Here is a 24,626-nt window from a genome sequence, read left to right as displayed (position 1 = left end):
CTTTGGCAAGGTGACCTCATGCTTTGAGTGGTTGGAAATGGGCACTTTAACACAAGGCCGCCGTGTGTGGTTGATTTCCAGGAGGCCTTCTCCCACACTCAGCTGTCCTAAAACAGGGTTCTCCTCTGCGGGTTCATACAGGACAAGGGGATCCGAGGTGTCAAAGTTAGGGGGGACCCTGCACCACACATGTATTGCACTTCCTGCTGGAATAACAATATTGTCTCTGCCCACTCTTACTGTGGCTGGGTCACAGAATGTCTTTTGGGGGACCTGGATGAAATTGACCATGGCCTTCACTTGCTCTTCCTCCATTCCGAATGCGCTGCGTAAGAGGCTGACTACTGTGGCTACAGCAGCACCAGAGGACTCCTGTCTCTTGATGACCTCTTCAAGTACATTGGCTCCTAACAAAGGCTGGGGCATGGGCAACTGGCTGACTAAGAAGGGGGCTTGGACAGTGAGATTTGGGTCATCATTTCCTGTGAGGTTGACGGTGAGCTCCACCCACCCGTCATAAGGTATGAGTTGGCCATTTGCTGCATAGACTTCCAGATCTGCTTCGAGGAGCTCCTGCAGCGATCTCACTGGGTAACTGGGGATGTGAACGTTAGCCCACGCTCTGTCGATTATACTCACCTGTGAGCCAGTGTCAAACAGGACTGTTGCTGGGTGCCCATTGATCAAACATTTCAGCTGGCTTATCTTTCCAACTAGGGGGGCTTGGCATCTGGTGGTACTCTGGCAGGTAAGGGTTAGGGTTGTCTGGGGTTTGGGGTTCTGGGGCAATTTTGGTAGGTGTTTAGGGGTGGGGTTTACTGGTCGGGACTGAAGCTGTGCACCGGTCTCTGGCTGTCCCTCGGCAGAGACCGGGTCTCGTTTCCCTGAAACCTGGTCCGCTTCAGGCATCCCACTGCCCGGTGTCCTGTCTCTCCACACACAAAGCAGTGGTTGCACTCCTGCAGGTTCTGTTCTGTACATTTTGGACAACGAAATGTTCTTCCCCTCGCTTGGAAGGAGGATTGGGGGATGTAACTAGGGGGTGACTGGAAAGGGTGGTGTGATGGGGATTGGGGAAATGCTCGGGCTGGCGATGGCAGGGGAGGGATGTGACTGGGGGGTGGCTGAAAGTGGTGATGTGACGGGGATTGGGGCAACATTTGGGCGGGTGGTGGCATTGAGTGGGCCAACTGGGTGTTGCTTACCTGTTGATCCATTAGAGTGGCCACCATTTGCGTCAGGGTCTCCACCTGTGCACTGAGCTGTTGTATGGTCTGAATGTTCTTGTTGTCTGCAGCGGTGACTCTAGGCTTGTCATCCATCTGTTTATCTCCTGTTTCCACCTTGGCACTGTGAGCGGGTGTTGTCTTTTGACGGGGAAGCTGGCCGAGTCTGCGCTGATGTTCATTCTCGTCGTTGATCATCTTTGTCATTTGGCCGAGGATTTCCTCATCAGTGACTTGGCTGTTAGAGACGAGGGGTCTCAGTCTCTGCCGGAGGTCTGCGTGTTTTGCTCCCAGGCCCTGATAGATTGAATTGAGAAAGACCTCTTGGATGGTTTTAGGATCATAAGAGATGTCTGTGTTGGCCTGCTTTGACTGGAAAAGGAGTCTCTGCTTGAGTCCAATCATGCGGTACAGGAACTGCTGAGGTGGCTCTTGTTCAGCCTGCCGGGCGCACATTAACTCCTGAAACATCTCAGTAGTTGCCTTCTCCCCAAGATGGGACCTGAGGAAGACCTTGAGTTCAGGGACAGCCAAATCATCTTTGTTTGACAGCATGTCCTTGAATGTGCCTGGTTTGATGATTCTCAGCACGCTGCGGACCACCTCGGCGTCTGTGAAACCATCTTTGACTCCTTCATCCATCTGCTTACTGATGCTATTGTAGCTAATGTCAGAGCTCTGGTCCCCAACTTGGCCCCCATGTACCTTAAACTCTCTGCGCTGGAGATAGGGAAGGTCTCTTAAGGGAACCATCCTCTCTGGTGTGCTCTGTGAAGGGGGGTATGACACTGATCCACCTTGGTGGTTGTGTGTAGGGGCGGGGGAGGTAGCTGTAGCTTCACAATGTCTCAGTTTCTTACCGAGTTCTTCATACAGTATTCTCAGTTCCTCTACTGGCTGGTTGGTTGCGTTAACAGGGGGGTTGGAATGGGGATGGGGTTGCATAATGGTGCTGTTGATCTGGGGGTCGGGTGGTAGTGGTGTGTGGTCTGGTGGGGCTGTGTGGACGGGGGGGTTGGAATGGGGATGGGGTGGCATAATAGTACTGTCGATCTGGGGGTGAGGTGGTGGTGATAAGTGGTCTGAAAGGGAGGGGGTTGGGTTGGTACTGGGTACCACATGTGGCGTTTCAACTGGCAATTCTGCATCAATTATTATCTTTCCTATCACGTCATTCAGCATCATCAGTTTGCCCAAGCCTTCATCCTCACTTCCTAGCAGGGCTTCAGACTGTATGCAGGAGATGACATAGTCCATGCATCCTTCCTCATCAGTTGGGCTCAACTGATCGATGTCGGTGGTGTCAGTTGCAAGGTCCCTTGCAACCTGGTAGATGTTGGCACCTGAGAGTTTAAACAACTTCCTTTTGATGGCCCACACCAGCTCCTTCCGTGCTTGGGACATGGTGTGTGTTGCTCTGATGGTAAGGCGATGTCTCGTTGTGGTGAATGCTGGTTTGGTGAACCAGCAGCGTTGCTCTTTGGCGACTGACGTGCGCTGACTCCCTGATTCAGCAGTGCGGCTCTCTGGCGAGGAGATCTTTTTCCTTATCTCCCCCTATGGACACCCACTGCCTAGCCTGAGGCTACGAGCTCAATCCATGGTCTTGAAGGGCGGACCCAAACACAGCCGCCCGGATTTGTGCGTCGCTTCCTATTGCTTCACCAATCTATGTCCCCGCCTCCCCTCCCCCCTCGGCCTGTGCACGGAGCACGCTGACGTCACCAAATTTAGAGCGACGCCCCTCTGCACTCTGATTGGTTAGGAGATAACAAGGTCCAAGACCATCGTTCCTGCATGGCTCCCCCAGGCTTTTTTTCTTTTGTAACAAAAAAAAAAGCCTGGGTTTCCGAGGCTACCCACTGCCTGACTCCTGGTCTGCAGTCACGTCTCGTCACCTCGGTCTCGTGGTTCTGGTATCACCAGATCAGCTTCCATCCAGTAGGTGGCGCTGATCCCGGACGAGCCCCCACAATTTGTTACGGGTCCCAAGCTAGGCCGGGTACCACATTAACAAGATTGAATTTGGTTCACTGCCTCAGTCTCTGAAAAACAGTATAAACAGGCACAGGAATCAAGATATGAACCTCTTCAGTTGTGTTCCTAATTTTCCTCTCATTTATTCACAATAATACAACAACATATCACAATAAATCCACATTTCCCCATTCTGCAATAATGTCTCTCTTTTTGTCAAAGTCCATAGCACCTTCAAGGTGAGCTTGTGTGTGTGTACAATTCTTGTTTTCTCCCAGGTAAGGGTATATGTGTGTGTGTGTGTGTGTTCCAGGTAGGTATGGCATGTATGTGTGTGGGTGAATATATGTACAGTCTTTTACAGGTGAGTATGGAATAACTGTTGTGTGTATAAACTGCTGTCCCTTAAATACATTTGCATATTTTCACTTCACATTTACAATATACCGTAACCATTTGGCCCATTAAACCTCATAGTCATCAAATCACAATGAAATACATTCAAAGGCCATATTTCAGTTTTTGTACTGGTCAAATATAGCTACCATTACTAGTGCAATCAATTCAACATAGAATTGCATCTGACATAACATCAAGGATTAGTCTCTGTATAACATAAAGCCACATTCTTTAGCTTAAAGCTATCTTAGTTCACTGTTGTCTTTTCAAAACATGACACATCATCACATTGAGGGAATATTAACTTGAGTGGAGCTATTCAAACTACACTCAAACACAATAAATGCACTTTTGCAATAAAGCCATTAATCAATAATAAAGAGAATGCACCCAAAATACTTTGAAAATATAAAGAGTATCAATAGAAAAATATTATAAATGCAAAATGTTTGTTCACCACCTCAGCACCAAGTAATGAAATAAACCAAAGTTTAGCTGTAGATAATGATTACAAAACCCTTCACCAATAATATATCTGTCAAGTGTTCAGGTAGCAAACATTGGAAATGTCGTGGATAAATGTACATTCATGTGCTCCTCAGTACACAACAAGGCTAACGCCATCTTCAAAGGAATAACACGAGGGAGACGCCATTATGCAATCAATCAGCACGTCAATTTGCGGACTTTTTACCGTCTTTTAAACTCTACATTAAACACTCAAATCAGTCATTAAAACCCATCACAGTCTCTTCACATAAACATTAAACCTTAGGAGTTAAGTTAATATGGTTTTCACGGTGTACTGACCTGAAAAACAGTATAAACAGGCACAGGAATCAAGACATGAACCTCTTCAGTTGTGTTCCTAATTTTCCTCTGAGGAAAGGGGGGAGGCACCCAGACCTTAAAGGGGACCCTTAGGCAACACCTGCTACACACACAAAGGTTCCGCTTCTCATCCCAAGTGACCTACAGTGAATTACTACTGATATTATTTTGGCTTGTGACCATTGGAATAATAAAAATAATACAAGTACTGGACAATACTAAATAATAAAGTGCATACACCTTTTCAAAAAAATAGAAGTTACTTCACACGTTGCTTCACAATTGTGAGGGTATCACAACAACATGGTCTCTGGTGTGACTATTCTCATGGCAGACCCCTAAACAGTGTTTGTACCAAGTTTGGTGTGACTCGGAGGAACGGTGTGCATCTGAAGTCCTGACATTACGTTTGTGACGTCCACCCAACGTCAACCCACTCTCTAGGCAATTTTAATATAGGAACGATAGTAGAGACATGACGAGAGCTGACACCAAACCTCGTGGCACCGGCAGGTGGTCCATATGCATATTGTCATTGCCTAGCCACAGTTTTTGGGGAGTGCTCGTTTTGGTTCAGTCAAAGTCCTGTGTTTGTACTAAGTTTTATGACATAATCGACGGACAAACCCCCCATCCCCCCTCCCCTTTTTGATCTCTATAATTTTTATCCTGGGATTTTTGTAACCCATTTTTTTCACCCGGTGCCCAGAAGTGATCCTGGGCGCTACACCAGCCCTACACCAGCGCTACACCAGTCCCCCACAGCCAGGGAGGCCAGGGCCGAGCTCATGCTTCCTTCAATGCATGAGAGCCAACTGACCTTCTTGTCACCTGACAGGGGGGAGTTTCCCCGGTAGGACGTAGCGCGTGGAAGGAACACGTTATTCCAACCAGTTCCCTTCCCCTCTGTGCAATTATCCAAGCCATAGGCAAGAGAAAAGTGAATTATTATTGTTACAGTAATGTGCTTTTATCATTCCTACTGTTCCTACAAAATGTACTGTTTGAGTTGACCCCCTGCTGTGCTCCTGAGCCTCAAAGAGAGCATGCATACCAGGGCGGGGGTAGGGTTGTAGATAAGACAATAGGCCTTTGTGTGGAAGACAGGGTGAGGGGTCTCTAAACATAGAGATAGCAAGCCCCTACCAGGGGGGTCTGCTCTACTGGCAACAGGAAATGGCAGGCAAAAGCTAGGCTTTGTGGGTAATCACAACTTCCGGTTGTGTAGATCCGGCCCGAAGGCGGGTCTTAGGCGGGAAGTTGATAAATAAGCCTGCCTTGGAGCAGGCAGTTTAGATTCGAATAAGCTGTGCCGTGAGTTGTTCTGGGATATGGGTTCTTGAGTGACTCACTGATCATCTGGAAGAGAGTGGGAGACCAATAGTGAGTAACATTGTTAATGATTGTATATCTGATGTGTTCATAATGGTTTGAAGTCATATCATTAATACTATGTATGTACTTTGCTTGTTTTCTCTCTTATCAGGTTTTATTACCTTTACCTAAATGTGTTGTATGTGTGATTAGTAGAATAAACACCTAAGAAGACATTTGGTTCGAGTAATGGCTTAAACTCTCTCCTCACTTCTCAACACTTTCATTGGGTTTAGCAACCGTAGCTTAACTGCACAAAGCAGGAAGTGCGATTTGCTATAAAAGTGAACACCCTCCATCAGGCGCCCCGGCTGTCATGGGGGAGGCGGTATAGCGACCAGGATTACTACATGTTTTTGTGAGGGTATTAACTACCCTAGGAGACACGGGGAGAACATGCAAACTCCACACAGAGTAGGCCCTTTCACCAACCCCACCTAGGGTGTGGGCGCTGATGACGCGGAGGAGAAGACACGCCCCCAGCGCCCACAGCGTCCCCGGCGGGAATCGAACCCAGGACCTTCTAGCTGTGAGGCGACAGCGCTACCGACTGCGCCAACGTGCCCCCTCCCCCTCCTCTTTTTGGTCTCCCCCTCCGTTCCTTATGCTTACTTAAGGGTCTTACGTCAAGTATGAATAGGCCTTAAGTTTTACAACAAATGTATGACTTTTGAAATGATTTCAGAACAAGGCTTAATGGAAAGTATGGCCTTGAGGCTCGAGAGGCACGTCTGAGCGAATGAGCACAATGAGCAACGGATGGGTTTCATTGGGTTAACAATAGTACCATCCAGGTTGGCAAGCGGTCTGTCATCCGCAAAAAAAAAAAAGTAAACCGCGATCTTCCGTTCTTTAGTTATTGGCAGTTGAATATAGCTTGTTTTCACCAAAAACGCAATCTGGGAAAATAAATCAGAGATAAATGTATTTGTATGAATCTGATAAAGTTAGAACGGATTTTTTAAAGATCACAGGATTTCTGGGTGTATTCTTCTTCAGGAGTCCTAGGATCACTGACAGGTTGCGGGAAGAGCGCCCTCTATCGTAATCACTAACATCACCAAATGACATCTGATATCAATGGCAGTCAATGTGTTAACTTCTATGGAGTTGCTCACCCAGCGCATAGTCCCTTTTTACCCCGTCTTCCGTGTTTGGGAACAATGACGTCGTGGGGCTCCTCCACGTCGTTTCGGTTCCTAGAGTTATGTCTCACATGTCACCGCGCAAGCGCAGCAGTGTCACCTCCGTGTACAACCCTGTGCGCAAGCTCGTGAGTCGAGCCCATTGGTCACTCATTCATGTACAGGGCCCCAGCTGCACTTCCAGAGTTGGCCACCAGGAGGACCGAGCTTCAGTTATCCCTCTCGGTTCTGGGGGCTTGGTCCTGGGGAGCAAGTTGAGTAGCAATCTCACGTGAAACAAAACTTCCTGGAAGTCCATATTTGGGCAACAGTTTGTACTACATCTTTGTTATGTCATGCCCAAGGCATACACCTACATAACGTCAATCAGCAGGATAAAAGGGAGGTACCAGGAGTCGGGCACAAATAAATTGCATTGAAGCATCCGCAGAAGCATTAATCACTCAGATAGTCAGAGTTCTCAACCTTTTGGGACGTCAAGGCCCACCGACTAAGTTGAGAATGCAGTCAACAGCAGGCACTCCAGAACTCACTGTTGGAATCAATGGCTTTGGTCGTTTCGGTCGTCTGGTTTTGAGAGCTTGCATCAAAAAAGGTGTCAAAGTTGTGGCCATCAATCACCCCTTCATTGACATACAGTACATGGTCTACATGTTCAAGTATGACTCCACCCATAGACCTTTCCCTGGCAAGGTCTCCCACAGGGGTAATAAGCTCATTATCAACGACAACACCATCTCTGTGTTCCAGTGTCGGAAGCCGTCAGATATCCCATGGGGTGAGGTTGGAGCAAGTTTTGTCGTTGAGGCCTCCGGAGACTATCTCAGTGTGGAGAGGGCCTCAGCTCACCTCAAGGGCGGAGCTAAGCGTGTGGTAGTCACCTCCCCCTCCCCCGACGCCCCCATGTTTGTTATGGGAGTGAACGAGAACAAATACGACCCCTCCAGTAATGTAGTTGTCAGCACTTCCTCCTGCACCACCAACTGCTTGGCTCCCCTGGCTAAAGTCATCCATGAAAGCTTTGGCATTGAAGAGGCCATGATGACCACCATACATGCGTACACAGGCACCCAGAAGGCAGTGGATGGTGCCAGTGGCAAGTCATGGCGTGACGGACGAGGTGCCCTTCAGAACATCATCCCTTCTACTACTGGAGCCGCCAAGGCTATAGGGAAAATCATCCCTGAACTCAAAGATAAGTTGACAGGCATGGCATTCCGGGTTCCTATCGCTGATGTGTCCGTCGTGGACCTGACGTGCCGTCTGACTCGTCCCGCCCCCTACGAAGAGATCAAGAATGCAGTGAAAACCGCTGCACTAGGTCCTTTGCATGGTATACTGGGATACACCGACGAACAGGTAGTGTCATCTGACTTCCTTAGTAACACCCACTCCGCCATCTTTGATGCTGCAGCTGGCCTTGCCCTCAACGACAACTTTGTGAAACTCATTGCCTGGTACGACAATGAGTTTGGCTACACTCACCGTGTGGCTGACCTGATCATATTCATGTACAGAAAGGAGTTTCCTAAACCTAAAAAAGCTAAAACGAAGAAGCCAACCGACAAAGAAACAAAACCAACAGACCTAACAATACCAGCCGAAGAGGAAACAAAACCAGGGGACGAAACAACACCAGCGGACGAAACAACACCAACACCAGCCCAGGAAACAACACCAGCCGAGGAAACAACACCAGCCGACGAAACAACACTAGCCGACGAAACAACACCAGCCGAGGCCTAATAATAGCGTTACTCCCATGCGGATTTCTGACATTATGTTGCTTCTGTGTTGACATGACTTGTTGTAAAAGAGACAATAGGAATTAGTACAGTGGTGAAGGGTGTCCCGCTGCAGGAAACAAGCATCGAGGTGCAGCAGGTGTCCTGCCATCGGATGGCAGCGGCTATAAAGGTGACACAATTCGGGAGCGCGGGCTGGGGGAAACTCCCTTTGATTTCTACCGGGACATGGAGAAACGCGGCACGTCCACCGATGCGACATTGATCGCCCACTACGACGCTGAACGTCCACCGATACATGCCAGCCCACCCTGCCAAGAAGGAATGGTCCCTCCGAACTATACAATGATAGTGTGCGAGTGATGCCGCACTGAAATGCTGCACACTATCGCTTACCGAACCACTGTCCTTCCCAGCTCCCGCCACCGGCTGCTGCTGTTTCCATCGCTGATAGATGCAGACGTGGATGGTAGTTTCCTCGCTGGGTACCCCGGTAGTGGATCGATGTGACCCGACCACTTCCTGCGGGCCAGCGGCCACCAGCGCAACTCCCAACAGTGCAGGTGGATTCGCTGTAGGTATATGTTGGCTTCCATGTTCCGTTGCCATGGCATCCGAAGTCTAGAGCCCAGATTAGACCAGGTGGCAAGGAAGCTCCGCTGGATTTGAGGCCCAGGAAGTGATTATTTCAACCGTGCAGTTCCCATTAAGGGCCCAGCAGATGTCGCTACTTCACCTCCTGCTGGCTGCAGAAGCAGCAGTTTTCAAGACTTTACACTTGATTTTATTACCTTAGTAAACATTTTCATGAACACTTTATGTATTCAATCGCTAGTTTAAAGTATTTTTTTCGATTATCATGACATGCGCTTAGTTAATTATGGTCCCAGACATTTTTAAATGAATGATAAAGTACGGTATCTACTGGTTCTACCGAGTGAAGACCCGCCCTCGCTGCGGTTGCAGCCAATAGCAGTCGTTTCCGGTTGCTTTTTGGGACCAAACGTTCCAAGATGGTGGATTTGAAGTGGCTTCAAAACGGGTCTGTAGAAACTAATGGGTCACGTGATGGTTCCCTTCGTCCATATTTTTTAGCCTATGGTTTAAATGTTGTAATTGTGCTGTGTATGATTTTAGAGTAGCATTGGGACAGGTACAGGAATAGCTTTTAGCCAGGGCATCACATGTAAACCATTTTTTGTATTATTATTTTTAGTATTTGCGGTGTAACTAACTGTGTCCTCTTTGTTTATTTCTGTTGCATCATTTGTGCAGAAATCCATATTTGGGCAACGGTTTGTGCTATTACGCCATGGCCAAGGCGTATTTCTAGATAACGATAACCAGCAGGATTAAAAGGGAGGTACCTGGAGTCTCACACAGATTATTTGATCTGAGGTATATTTAGAAAGGTTAATCACTTTACAACAGAAATTCTCAAACTTGTATATAGGTCAAGGCCCACCCACCAAGTTGAGAATGCAGTCAGAACAAAAGAAAAACAAAACAGCAGGTTACCCCGAACTCTTTGTTGGAATCAATGGCTATGGTCGTATTGGTCGTCTGGTTTTGAGGGCTTGCCTCAAAAAAGGTATCAAAGTTGTGGCCATCAACCACCCCTTCATTGACATAACGTACATGGCCTACATGTTGAAGTATGACTCAATGCATGGACGTTTCAAGGGCAGGGTCTCCCACAAGGGTAACAAGCTCTTCATCAACGACAACACCATCTTTGTATATCAGTGTAAGAAGCCATCAGAAATCCCCTGGACTGAGGCTGGAGCAAGGTTCATTATTGAGGCCTCCGGAGACCTCCTCACTTTGGAGAAGGCCTCTATTCACCTCCAGGGCGGAGCTAAGCGCGTTATAGTCACTGCCCCCTCACCCGATGCCCCCATGTTTGTTATGGGAGTTAACGAGGACAATTACGAACCCTCCGTAAATAGAATCGTCAGCAGTTCCTCCTGCACCACCAACTGCTTGGCTCCCCTGGCTAAAGTCATCCATGAAAGCTTTGGCATTGAAGAGGCCCTGATGACCACCATACATGCGTACACAGGCACCCAGAAGACAGTGGATGGTGTCAGTAACAAGGCATGGCGTGACGGACGAGGTGCCCTTCAGAACATCATTCCTTCTACTACTGGTGCCACCAAGGCTATAGGGAAAGTCATCCCTGAACTCAAAGATAAGCTGACAGGCATATCGCTACGGGTTCCCGTGGCTGATGTGTCTGTCGTGGACCTGACATGCCGCCTGACTCGTCCCGCCCCCTACGAAGAGATCAAGGAGGCAATGAAGAGAGCTGCACACGGTCCTATGCATGGTATACTGGGATACACAGAGGACCTTGTGGTGTCATCTGACTTCATTGGTAACACCCACTCCTCCATCTTTGATGCTGCAGCTGGCATGGCCCTCAATGACAACTTTGTCAAACTTGTTTCCTGGTACGACAATGAGTGTGGCTACACCCAACGTGTGGTGGACCTGATGATGTTCATGCACAAAAAGGAGTATGCCAAGAAAGAAAGATCTAAAGAAACAAAACCAGCCGACCAAACAAAACCAACCGAGGCCAATGCAGATCTCTGACATTCACTTTTCTACATTATTCAATTTGTGGTGAGGTATTGTATTGTAGCCAAAACTGGCTCACAGAGCTATGCTGTAGATTTTCCTTTCCTTTTCCCAAATAGAGTAACCAATACCCATTTTATGCCGCCGTCGTTATGCCAAATAATCCGACCCACACATGGTTGTGTTTTGCCACTGCCTTTGTACCTATCAGTGAGGAGTCCCCACCAGGAGGACGTAGCACTGTCGTTCTACTCCCATTCAACAACCCCCCACCCGCTGACAGGCACCAATCTACATGCACACGGTTGGCTATTTTTGGTGAAGAGATCTGGTGTAAAGGGAAAAAGGAGGAATTGAAGAGACTGGAGGAAGGCGTAGACTGAAATTAATTCAGCTTTCCGGAGTGCTGATTCGCACTTCCAAAGTCCTTCCACATAGAAATGGTGATCTGGATGGGTCGATTAGGGGACTGCCCACAAATCCACATGCACAAGGTTACCAGGTCTTGAGCTATGTGGGCAAATACAGTTTAATTTTGTGATTTTGGACATGCAACGGACCAAAACTCATATCTGTGCCATTCTTACAGCACTGTGATAACACTAGTGGAGTATTTTAGGCTAAACTGTTTAGTTTTTTTGATAAAAGTAAGCAAGGTAATCATTTGACAATAGCGACTTCAGAAAACACCCAGGGCCCTGGACAAGCTCCATCAGCTCCTTCAAGAGGTATGTGATATCCAACAGGTGAAGCCAAATAAAAGAACCTTGATTTCTTATTTATTTTTAAATTATTTTTTATTTTTATGTATTTATTTATTTAGCAAGCAAGCAAGCAAGCATGTAATTATCATTATCAGCAGGTGGAGCCAAATACGAATCTAATGCTGTTTCATTTTATTGGAATAATCTAACGCTGTTGCTTTTATTTATTTGAATCTGTTTTCATATATTACTGGTGGGTAGCCAACCAGTGGAGCCAAATATAAATATTGAGCTAAAAACCTTGAGTTTCTTGGGGGTGTTTTTGCCCTGAGGATAATGTACTTCGTTTGAGGTAGGCCTATAGTGCTTAATTTGGGCGGAGCCGGAGGGGGTACATAAAATACCTTAGCCTTGTTGAATAGTGTATTTTTCTTGTTTTCTTTCTTTTCTATTGACGTTTATTTGTGTTTTTCTTTTGTTGGTTTACTCATACACAAGAGTCCACATGTTATTGCACTTGACTGATGCAATGCCTCACTCATGTTTGAACAGGCAGGTAACTATGGCTGATCCAAACACTCCTCTGAGGGGGAATAGGCCGTTAATGAATTTCAAGTGTTTTTCTGGTAATTGCAGTAAATGCCTGGTGTGATGAATGCTGACAACATCAAGTTCAGTTGAGCATGTTCGTTAAAGGAGTAGGCCTAGTAGTAGTTCACCCAAAAAAAATCTTATTTTCTATCAATTACACACCCCGTGAAGCCTTGAATTCATGGAGATTGTTTTGTTTTTGTCACATTCCTGAGCCAATAATTGGATGACCGGGTCATTGGTCAGTAGGAGACTCTTTGAGTAGGAGAGTAGGAGACTCTTTGAGTAGGAGAGTAGGAGACTCTTAGAGTCCGCCGGTCATCAAATTATTGGCTTAGGAATGCGACAAGAACAAAAAGATCTCCATGAATTCAAGGCTTCATGGGGTGTTTAATTGATAAATAAATACGTAATTTTTGGGGTGAACTATTCCTTTAAGGGCATGCCATGACAATAGAGACACTTTCACACTCAGCGTTCCCACTTCCAGGAGTTGGTCTGACGGCAGGCCCACTTGCAGCACCCAGTTTTCTGCCTTGAAAATATGGGATGGAAGATGGAGGACAATCTGTTTGTTCCTCGACTCATGGCCCTACCTCCATTTCCGCTAGTGTGGAGATAATCGCTTGTGCCTGCTCTGTACCACTGGATGCAAGACAGCCCCATGTGGCTGCAAGCCTAATGGGCTGCAAGCCTAATGCATGCAAACGCATGCACTGCATCTTGCAAGTGCAGAAAGCCCACCGATACCTGTATGAATGAACGTGTTTTGCAAGGTGTCTGGAAATAGTGTAGCTTGTTTTTTGTGCTGTGCATTGAAGACACAACCCTTTCAGGGTTTTCTATTAGTTAAATGATTTAAGAACCCACCATCCACCTTAAAGTTTTGTTTATAGTTTAGTACCACACACATGTTTTCTTTGCACTGATGAGCATCATGCAAGCATTGAAATTGTTTTTTGTTCTTTCATTCATTTCCAATTTCCTAATTTACAAGAAAAGCTTACGATATAGCTATTTACCCTTCGAAATGCCTGAAAGTTAACCACTTAAGCCATATTTTATACTTTAGCTATTCTGAAATAGCCAGTCTACTAGCTAGCTAGTAGCTAAGGTGGCATGGGTTGGGGGTTCATGTCCCTGTTGTTACACTAACTACACACAGAGCCAGTGCCCTATCTCTTCCAGTATTGCCAGATTTTGCGAGAGAAATAAGCAACTAGGTCAATGAAAACAAGCCCAAATGAAGCGATTAACACATAAGCACTTTAAACCTATATCTATCAGCTATTTGAAAATATACAAGCTCACAACGTGTTGCGATGCGACGTGTTGTGAGCTTGTAGATCTGCTATTTTCAAAAAAGATCTTGTGGAAAAAAAGTGAAGAATCTGACACAAATCTGGTACAGGGTCCCTGGCACAAAATGTTTTCAGATGGGGACAATTATGAATTATTTATTAATTTGGGGGGTCCTTGATGTGAAGAATGTTTGAGAACCACTGTAGCAAGCAAGCCCAAATAAGCAGCTACACTTTAGAAACAAGCCCAACAAAAACCTCAATATTTACAAGCGAATTTACAGAAAAACAAGCCCAAAGTCGCTTATAATAAGTGGACATGGCAACACTGCTTTCTTCTATGTAGGAGTACCTGTAGGGGAAAACCCTGATGACCCCATGTTCCTCATTCAAAACAAGTATTTCATTCTTCAGTAAACACACGCTGTTTTTGTTTATGTTTTTTTTTCTCCCACAATAAATAAAAAAATAAAGTGAGGGAGTGTTGGGAGGTATAGTGTGGGTATGCGGTGTGTGGTAGCAAATATAATAGTTCAATGTTTTTCTATGAATGTAAAGTCCTTAAAAGCTGTAAATTATAACTTTCTGCATGAATATATATATTTTCAATCAATCAGTATGATAGAGTTATGTTTATACAGCATAACTAATACAACTGCAGTGGTTAGAGGTGGACTGACTCCCTGCTCTTCTATTGAGACATTAGATCCTGGGGTCGGGTATGACACCTACTGGTTGACAAAAGGTACTGCATTAGGTTTGAAGATTAAGGGAAATGTCTCGCCCTCCAATGAGCTCTTCATTGTAGCTCAGCAGTTTAAAATAATAAAAAATCCACTGCTGGGCCTGGGGTTCAAATCCCGAGTATGACACGGAAGTTATGGGTCAAAGCCTAATAGTAAAAGTAAAGGAAGATTGAAATAGTCAATGATGTGTCATGATGAGCCTGACCTTATTTTTCCCAGGTGTCCTAGCGACAATCGACAGATGACATTGTTTCTCTGTTCTGCACTTCCTGTTCCAGAGAGATACAGACTGAGACGTCTACCTTCACTGCAGCCTCCAACTGTGACCAGAAAGCCTCCCCCTGCTCAGTGGTGGAAAACATACTCACAAGTTTAGGATTGCTAATAGGACTAGTTGTTAAAGATCCCTAAAGATTCAGCACACCAATTGAATGGGGTTGGATATTTGGCAATGATCATGTCACGTGGTGCCACCAGCAAGACTGCAAGATCTTCAATTGTGTACCCGAGCTCATTGGGTGTTTTGGCCATTTATCACAAGACACCCTCTGCCGAGGTTTGCCCACCGCAGGCTGATCAGACCTGGGTGTGTGTCGCACGGTGGCACCACGTGGTCATTTGGCAGCCCATGTTGCGTCCCTCCGTTTAAGCCGCACCCAGTGACTGCTCCTTTCAGTGGCAGTGCCAACTTTTTTCTTTGATTGCCTTCCGTTGGGCCGGCCCTCTGATCCCTACTTCAATGTGTCCACCGCGACGCATTGTGAGCTCGTAGATCGGCTATTTTATGTGGCCGAAATGTATAAAGGGCTGAAGTGGTTTATAATGTATGTTTTGTAATAATAATCAAAATCTACAAAGTAACTAGTAGCTCAAGTTTTCGGATAATTGTAGTGGAGTAAGAAGTCGAGTATTTGCCTCTGAGATGTAGTGGAGTAGAAGTAAAACAAGTACTGAAAATTGGAAATACTCCAGTAAAGTAAAAATACCTCAAAATTGTACTTAAGTACAGTACTTGTGTACGTAGTTACTTTACACCTCTGCCCCTGCTATCATAGTTTTCACTTACACTAAATCAATGGGTGTAAATGTATTATTTCTCCCTTTTGAGCTGACAGTTTTTTTTGCGCCTGATGCCATGACGACACATTTAGGTTAAACAACACACTCTATATTTGGCCGTAGCTGCATTGGACTTCCATCATCCTGAGTAGTCTATACAGTATATCTATAATATCTATAAATGTGCAAACTCTGCGTCCATCGACCGATCAGACTTGGCTGGCATATCGGTGAGGACCCGAAGGGGTGATGTGCCGAGTGAGAAGTTGGTCGGATCGGCAATTGTCCCAAAATATTGATAACTCTGCATATCCACCCACACACACACACGGGTACTCTGACAACGGGTACAACTATATTAACCAGAGGGGCATGTGTTCCTAACAGGCATCGTTCCCAACGGGCATGGGGCCTAGTCTAGCTCAAAAAGTTGAACAGACAAAACACGGTGGGGCACAGGAAGCGAAAAATACTAGAGCAGTGGTTCTCAATCTTTTCAGGCAGCGACCCCCCAAAATAATAATTTGAACTGGGGGGACCCCCACCCTGACAAGCACTTGGATTTGTAGGAGTTTGAGGCATAACATTTAGTTTGACTCGGTTCCACAGATGAATATTTTTTTTTACAATTTGAAAATGTTCGTTGTTTACTTCTGACACAGTAATGGTCTTATTTTATTTTATTTTTGTAATTTTGGAGGTATTAAAAGGGTCTTAAAAGTCCTTAAATTTTCTCTTTAGATATGTGCAGACACCATGTACACATACTGTATGTTTTTATTAATTTTTTTACTTGTTTACAGAAAACAAAGTTGCACATTAAGCTAATCATCTGGAATCAAAATCATTTGGCCCACAGGTTGAGAACCACTGCACTAGAGCACTGTCAGGTTTAGGGACACCAAAGCTCCAAATGGACCCTTATGGTCTGTAACTCTGAGTGTACAAATAGAACCAAATGGTTCCGTAAATTCGAAGTTCTTTTTTCCACTTCTACACATACCAGCGGAACCCAAAGCGCTCGTGCAAAAGCTCCTCTCGGGGTCTGAGGTTGAACAGCTCCTGTGAGAGGGGAGGCACCCAGCGGTCCGTGTGGAAGACGCTCTCCCCGACCTTCCAGCCCGGGACGTCCTTCATAACGATAGCCTCTTCCTCGAGATTCTCCCTCAGCTTCCGCAGCGTGCTCCGATCGTGTTCCGCCTGCAGCAAGGGCATCAGAGCTATCCTGGCCTCTAGCTCCTCGATCAGCAGCCTCCTCCTCTCTCTGTTCCATCTGAACAGCCTCCAGTAGCCGAACAGCATCAGTCCGATTCCGACGCCAAACATGCTGTAGCCAGAGAGTCCTCGCTTGGGCAAGTTTCTCTTATAATCGATAGGAGCGTAACCTCCCGAAGGAGGCATGTCCTGCTTCAGCTTGGACGCCGCCATTCTTTCCCCCAGCCTCCTCTCTCTCCTCAAACACGCGTCTGAAGTCACTCGGTTTTTACGGCGTCTATAGAAGAGGGTCTGTCTGTATCTGTGTATCGCAAACCTCTAGACCGATCGGCGACAAAGTTCTTGTTGCCAGTAGCCAGTAAGTACATTCACACTAATGTTTCACATAATACGTCTGACATCACGTCGATGACGCATGCAACTTGAGACAGTTCGTGGATCTCCATATATGGGCAGGTGTTTCAACCAATCAGCTTGGGCAAGTCCGGGGACCTCCATACTGTATATGGGCAATTGTTTCAACCAATCAGCTTGCGAGAGCTCTGGGTCTCAATATAAATGGGAGACAGACCCGTATAGATTCATGCAAGCATAGGATGCTGCATTTATTCCTGGCTTTATCTATACATATATAGATCTCATCTTCTGGTGTGTGACTAACAAAGCATGGCCTTACCACCCCAGCTCAAAGGCATTCAACACTATCTGCGAACCGCACAGGAGCATGAAAAAAGGGATCCAGTCGTGTCCTACTACTGTCGTCTGTATGCGATGCAAGCAGGTATGAAGCTGGACAGTAAAACACCAGAATGCAGAAAGTTCCTGGCCAAACTCATGGACCAGCTTGAGTCGATGAAGAACGAGCTGGGCGAAGACGACTCCATCAGTCAGGAGGTGGTGGGGAACGCCCACATCGAGAACTACACCTTGAAGTTGTTCCTCTATGCCGACAATGAAGACCGCTCAGGGCACTTCCACAAGAACATGGTCAAGTCCTTCTACACCGCCAGCCTACTAATAGACGTCCTCACGGTGTTCGGGGAGCTGTCGGACGAGAACGTCCAACACAGGAAGTACGCGCGCTGGAAGTCCACCTACATCCACAACTGTCTGACGAACGGAGCAACACCGCAGTCCGGGCCCGTCGACATGGAGCAGGATGAGGAGGCAGATGAGTTGTATCGAGGTTTTTCAGATCCCGGGGATCCCAGATCAAATGGAGGTTCCTTAACGGGTGAGTCTGCTCCTCCGTATCCCCAGGGCAACCAGGGCCCGGCCCCTGGAATTGGCTTCAGCGGGGCGATTGGCCCCAATCCGACCAATTACAACAACATCCACTTCCCGCCACCGGGGGGGGCTCACGTGCCAGTGAACACGCCTGCTGAGCTGCCTCCACCCACGACAGAAGAGTCCTTCAAACTGGTGCCCCTGCCCAGATCTGTGCCCCCTGTAAACCCTGCGCTGCTCAGCGCCAACCTGGGGGGCCACGTGCATCTCAGGCCAGAGGACTTCACTCGGGCCCAGAAGTACTGTAAGTACGCCGGCAGTGCTCTGCAGTATGAGGACGTCCCCACTGCCATTCAGAACCTACAGAAAGCCCTGCAACTCCTTACCACGGGGAAAGAATGAGCTCCTCTTTTCTCTTCCTTCTCTACCAGTCTCTCCATCCATCCATCCATCCCTCCCTATGTCTTTTCATAGGGTTAGTTCTCTCAAACCGCCACCCCAACCTCCCACACCAGCATGATCACTCTTATATCAGTGATTTTTCATTTCAAGGATTCCCAGTTTGGTATGCATTAGGCCACAGACCATGTGTTATCATTTTGTATCTCTACTATAGGACTCACATCTACACTGAAATCCACATCGTTAATTTACCTCTGAGAGTGCACACAAATGGAACCAAATGGATCAATTTATGCTCTCCCAGAGTTTGTTCCTAACCTTTCCTAATTTAGCTGGGGATCCCCTTTGGATGCCCCTCTGGACACCATGTTGAGAACCACTGCTCTACATAATCCTTGCAGACGAGGAACTGACAATCCGCAGTAATAATCTAGAGGCCCCTTTATATACACGGCGTGCCACAGAAATGTAGCCTAAGTGACATGCGTGCGCTTGCACACTGCAGCCACACAAACGTTTTGCATGTATGCAAGCACATGCATGTATTTTGGAATGGTTTAAAGTGGGTGTCAAGCCAGGAAAAGTTGACCCAGCAGTATTTCTTGGTTTACAAGGGAGTCTTGTACTTACTTTGCATGGAAAACCACAGCAATGGGAACTACGTGTGAAAGTACTATGGCAATGGAAAAACATTCCTTGAAAAAAAATAGTGTAACGCTGCGTTCACACAGGCAGATGCAAAAGATACAAAGCTACACAGCATATTTGTAGCTTTGTAGCTTTGTATCTGAAGTTGAAACCAGATGAACTTTTTTTGTAGCTTTGTAGCTGTTGTAGGTTTTGTAGCAACTACAAACGTCAGATGTATCGTAGTATCTCCATGTCACTGGCTTTCATTGAAAGAAGAATGCCTGTATCTCTGTAGCTGCCAGTGTGAACTTAGCACCATCCTGACTTTGAAGGAGAGTTTTGAAGGCCAGATCACCGGAGAATACAGAGGTGGGGATCTCTGTCACAAGGCCGGCTTCAGACGATGACGTCCAGCTGAAGTGAGAGACTACCTTGGTTGCCATTTTCCCCTAAGTGCACCACAACGTGAACACTCTAGCACACAGTGGTGAAAAGTAACTAAGTACATTTACTCAAGTGCTGTACCTACAGTAAGTACAATTTTGAGGTTTTTATTTACTTTACTTGAGTATTTCCTTTTACTTATCCACAACCTCAAAGGCAAATATTGTACTTTTTACAGATTTAGTTACTGGTTACTTTGCAGATTTAGATTATACTATTACAAAACATATATTAACCACTTCAGCCCTATATGCATTTCAGCCATTTGAAAATAGACGATCTACAAGCTCACAATGTGTCGCGATGCGACGCATTGTGAGCTTGTAGATCTGCTACTTGCAAAAGATTTTTATACATTTCATACATTTGAAAACCTGTGAAATGGGACATTCTGCATAATGAGCACTTTCTACTTTTGGTACTTTAAGTACATTTGAATACCAATAGTTTTGTACTTTTACTCAAGTACATTTTTAATTCCGGGCTTTTACTTGTAACAGAGTATTTCTACATTGCAGTATTGATACTTTTACTTACGTACAAAATGTGAGTACTTTTTTCCACCACTGGAAGTTAATCACATGGATGTTGACCAGCTGCAATCGTTTGACAGCGTGTACGAAGGAAGGACAGAGAAGGTGAGAACAGGGAGGAAGGCAGAGAAAAGAAGATGGATGGACGAGATGAGGAAGAAGATGACCATCTCCTCATCAAATTATTGGCTCAGGAATGCGACAAAAACAAAAAAATCTCCATTAATTCAAGGCTTCATGAGGTGTGTAACACTAATAGATAGAAAATTAGTAATTTTTTGGGTGAACTACTCCTTTAAATTGTCATCCTGACTCGTGGCCAGTAGGAGGAGCCAGAGAGAGGGGTCCCTTCTGACCTTGCCCAAGGGCATCAAGCACTTGCAAACACATCTAGTTTATGAAATAATAAATACTCTCTCTAAACACGGCTGTTGTTTTTTTGTGTGGCAGCAGTGCTTTTTGTGTTTTTGATTGATTGAATACTCAGTTTGTGAACAGTACGGACATACAAAACAATGACGACCACACTGTTCAGTCAGAAGTGTGAAGACTAACTCCCAGTTGTCTGCCGTAGACTCACCTCTTCAAACTCCACCTCACCCCCTAGTGCTGCTCTCTCCTTGTATCCCTTCTTGTCACCTTTTTGCAATAGATGTTATACTTGCTATGACGATATACTGTATTCTCCAGGAGGGGCGAAATCCCAAACCGACTTGGCGGTTGCCACGGCGGAGTCGATCTCCGCCACGGCGGAGTCGGTCTCTCGTATAATGGTTACTTTTTGTCTCCGCCAGGCCGTCCGTGTGTGTGTGTCCGTCTGTGAACACCTAACATTGGTCAAGCTTCACGTGACATCACAATATGTAATATAAATAGGTAAGACAGAATTAATCAGGAACAGTCGCCTGGCGGAGACCTGTGCTCCGAGGAGCACATTTTCTAGTTCCACATGTTTTTCCATTATTCCTTGACCACAAATGTTAAGGATGTTATTTCTATATAGTATTAAGTTCATACATTTGGGCACATTTGGTGTAAATATATACACAGTATATAAATAAATGTGGACCAAGTCCCATTGATTTCCATTATGAAATTAAACTTAAAAGTTATATATTTCAAGAATATGGAACATAATCTGTGAAAAATCGTGATCAGTCTATCGGCTTCTGACGTAGTGAATGTGCATGCTGTGTTCGCTCGCGCGCACACACACACTCATTTAAACATTTAGAATCTAGTATACAAGTGACGTAAATAAAGGTTTGCTCTATATTTGAATCCTAGACAATGTCTGCCAGCCAATCACAAGGCTGGAACAACTCTGACGTCAGTGCTGCCAAGATAAAACCTTGATAAAACCTTGTTTTCGAGGAAATCTGGTACATTCCAGATTTTTGAAGCGTTTCATCGCTTGAGCTACCGATACTTGAGCTGTTTCACATCTGACATGACCCTGGAGGAGGTCAGGACCAGACTTATACTCAATTACCTGCCTCAGGATGATGAGCTACTAGGTGATGATGCCGACAAGGCAGCAGATGCCTCGCCAGTTAACGTCCCGCCTTCAGAGATGGCCAGCACTGTGGCTCAGTCTGACCGGGAGCAGCCAAATCCATGTATAGATGACTCTAACTCTCAATCTCCGACTGTGAACGTCAGAGAAATGAGGAAGAAGCTGTGTCCTCTTGCTGCAGAGTTTGTGCCAGGGCAGCCCTACAGCGGACGAGACGAGCCTGTGAAAGCGAAGAGGCCTGTCCCTCTCTTTGTTTTCGAGAAAGACCAGACCGCGAACGACAAAGAACGGAGGAACCAGCTGTGTCCACGCGCCGCTGCGCTGGGTAAGTGTGGCGAGCGCAGTTGCACTTACCTCCACTTTGACGTGTGCGACATGTGTGGCCTGCAAGTGCTCCACCCCATCGACAACACCCAGCGTGCAAAGCACACCAAGGCTTGCATCGAGGCCCACGAAAAGGACATGGAGATTTCCTTCGCCATCCAGCGCAGCAAGGACATGAAATGCGGCTTGTGCATGGAGGTGGTGTTTGAGAAGCCCAATCCCAGCGAGCGCCGCTTCGGGGTCCTCTCCAACTGCGGCCACTGCTACTGTCTCCGGTGCATCCGCAAGTGGAGGAGCGCCAAGCAGTTCAAAAGCAATGTCATCAAGTCCTGCTACAGGTGTCGAGTCACGTCCAACTTTGTCATTCCGAGCGAGTACTGGGTCGAAGACAAGGACGACAAGCAGAAGCTCATCCAGAAGTACAAGGACGACATGGGGATTAAACCGTGTCTGTATTTCGACGAGGGCCGGGGAAATTGCCTGTTTGGCTCAAACTGTTTCTATAAGCACGCCTTCCCGGACGGTAGCCAGGAGGAAGAACAGTCCAGCCAGAGACTGGCGGAATCCATAAGGAGCCAGAGCTTGACGCAAACAGCTCAAAGTGAACGCCCCGCACCCGCTCAGGAGAGCACGGACTCCTCCTCCGACAACGAGAACGAGATGTTGTATATTGACATTGTGATGATATCTGTGGCGTTCACGTGTTTACTGTTTTTCCTTTTATTTTTGTCTGCACAGTCTTGCGATGTTGTTGTGACATAATCCAAATAAATGAATGATGTTGGGCTGCAAGTTTTGAAAGCTCCAATGTGTGGATATCAGACTTCTTATGTCTTCATTTCAGATCTACATTGAATTTCATTGTTAAAAATGAAAGTTAAATATTGCAAAATGTGTAAAACGTGTGAGAAACCTGCGGTGTGTGCATAAGGGATTTGGCTCTGATCGGTACAGCCGTTTGCGAGATTCGCTCCTGACACACCAGTCACAGACAGACAAGACAGACCCTCTTCTAGAGACCATCTTCCAGTACTATCCATGGAGAAACAGTGGAGAAACATAATTTATGATACAGGATGTTTCATGTAAACACGGATGAGTAACCTAGTACGTCCATTCATTTTTGTTCACATGTATATTTTTTGAAATATTTAACTAACATTTTTATAAAGGAAGCCAATTGGTCTCTAATCACTGTTTGACTGACCTCTAGTGCCACTAGAGGTCAGACTGATGACAGGTCTGACTCCCTATACAGCAGTGTTTCTTTTTGTTGCATTTCCTAAAAGTAAAAATAAAATTATATAAAAAATAAAATAAAAACTGAAACATTTTTCCAAATGATTTAAGAATTTTTCAAAAAATACAATACAAATATCCATGTAAAGAAAAACAAAACAAAAAAAACAAAACAAATGTTAGAGCTAGTGAAATAGGAGATCTACAAGCTCTACAAGGCATCGCAACACAACGCATTGTGAGCTTTTCGATCATCTATTTTCACTATTAAATTATGGTAAATGGACTGCAGTATAGCACCTTTCTCCAAAGTGCTTTATAATGTACTTCACATTCACCCATTCATACACAATTACACACATTCACACACAGATGGCGGAGGAAACCATGCAAGGCACCAACCTGCTCATCGGGAGCAGTTGGGGGTTCAGTCTGTGTCTTGCTCAGCCAGGAGGAGCCAAGGGATCGAACCTGGAACCTTCGGATTCCAAGACGGCCGCTCTACCTCCTGAGCCACTGCCGAAAGTTTGTTACCTATTCATTATACATCCTCTGCCACTGTGTACTGTATGCTGTGTGTGTTCTTTAGCCTACATTATATACACCTAGCATATCCACTTTTAGATGTTGCTGCTACTCATAGACTGCCATAGTGTATATATTATAATGTATTTTGTATTAATATGGCTGGTTTGTTTTTTTCTTTCCTCTTCTTTTCCTATCACTACTGGTGTTTATCATGTTACTATGCTGCTGCTGCTGCAACGTCCGAGGACACAAACAAAAGTAAATGTTACTCTTACAGTATACCTGTCCATAAGATGTAACAGAATAAAGAACCTTGTAACCTTGTAACACTTATCCCAATCAAATAACAGTTGATCATGTTGCTTTTTTTAATCTTCAAACAAAAACAAACAAACACAAACAAACAAACAAATAAACGTGTGTATACTATCTTAAGATTAAAGGGGAGTTTACATCAAACAGTTGATTTATTTAGTCTAATCTACCAGTTAAACTATGAACCACCTGCATTAATATTGCCAACCGATTGGAACATGAAGTTTGCAGATTACAAAATGCTTTAAATGCTTGTACAATTAAACAGACTGTATCTACTGAATATGAACTACAGACTGTATTCAAAGCCTGTCTTTCAGAACTGATCACTCTGAACATATGGATCATAGGAGAAATCCCTCTTCAACAAAAAGGTGGATCCTCTGACTGTGGCCTTCAAAGGATCAAAGCGCAATTGAAAAAAGAAATGGGCCCATTAAGCTCTCGTGTATCACACCTACGGCAGAAAAACATCAGCTTGTGGTTGCTACCTGAAGAATCTTTTTTTTTTAACTTTACTTAAGGATATGAAAAAAAAGAAAACTGTGTTCCAATGGATCCAATGAAGTTAT

At 45.5% G+C, this 24,626-nt stretch overlaps 4 protein-coding genes across 4 annotated transcripts; 3 read left to right on the top strand and 1 right to left on the bottom strand.

Moving 5' to 3' along the window:
- Positions 1 to 7,453: 7,453 nt before the first annotated feature.
- On the top strand, positions 7,454 to 8,698 carry LOC308100517 (glyceraldehyde-3-phosphate dehydrogenase 2-like; the record flags this gene model as incomplete). Its single annotated transcript, XM_080449583.1, has 1 exon — positions 7,454 to 8,698. The coding sequence occupies one exon, from the start codon at positions 7,454 to 7,456 to the stop codon at positions 8,696 to 8,698; it is 1,245 nt and encodes a 414-aa protein (XP_080305709.1).
- A 1,478-nt stretch (positions 8,699 to 10,176) lies between these two features.
- LOC308100516 (glyceraldehyde-3-phosphate dehydrogenase 2-like) lies at positions 10,177 to 11,295 on the top strand (the record flags this gene model as incomplete). The annotated part of the gene is made up of 1 exon (XM_080449582.1): positions 10,177 to 11,295. One exon carries the CDS (start codon positions 10,177 to 10,179, stop codon positions 11,293 to 11,295), a length of 1,119 nt encoding a protein of 372 aa, XP_080305708.1.
- Positions 11,296 to 16,674: 5,379 nt separating this feature from the next.
- Positions 16,675 to 17,109, bottom strand: LOC308100354 (NADH dehydrogenase [ubiquinone] 1 alpha subcomplex subunit 13-like; the record flags this gene model as incomplete). The annotated part of the gene is made up of 1 exon (XM_080449375.1): positions 16,675 to 17,109. One exon carries the CDS (start codon positions 17,107 to 17,109, stop codon positions 16,675 to 16,677), a length of 435 nt encoding a protein of 144 aa, XP_080305501.1.
- A 453-nt stretch (positions 17,110 to 17,562) lies between these two features.
- LOC308100380 (vacuolar protein sorting-associated protein VTA1 homolog) lies at positions 17,563 to 18,525 on the top strand (the record flags this gene model as incomplete). The annotated part of the gene is made up of 1 exon (XM_080449405.1): positions 17,563 to 18,525. The coding sequence occupies one exon, from the start codon at positions 17,563 to 17,565 to the stop codon at positions 18,523 to 18,525; it is 963 nt and encodes a 320-aa protein (XP_080305531.1).
- Between the last annotated feature and the right edge of the window lie 6,101 nt (positions 18,526 to 24,626).

Source organism: Gymnoscopelus braueri (assembly GCF_963280865.1).
Source record: "Gymnoscopelus braueri genome assembly, chromosome: 14".
NCBI classification, from domain to species: Eukaryota; Metazoa; Chordata; class Actinopteri; order Myctophiformes; family Myctophidae; genus Gymnoscopelus; species Gymnoscopelus braueri.
The sequence above is the reverse complement of the archived record's forward strand: the minus strand, read 5'-3'. Positions and strand labels throughout refer to the sequence as shown.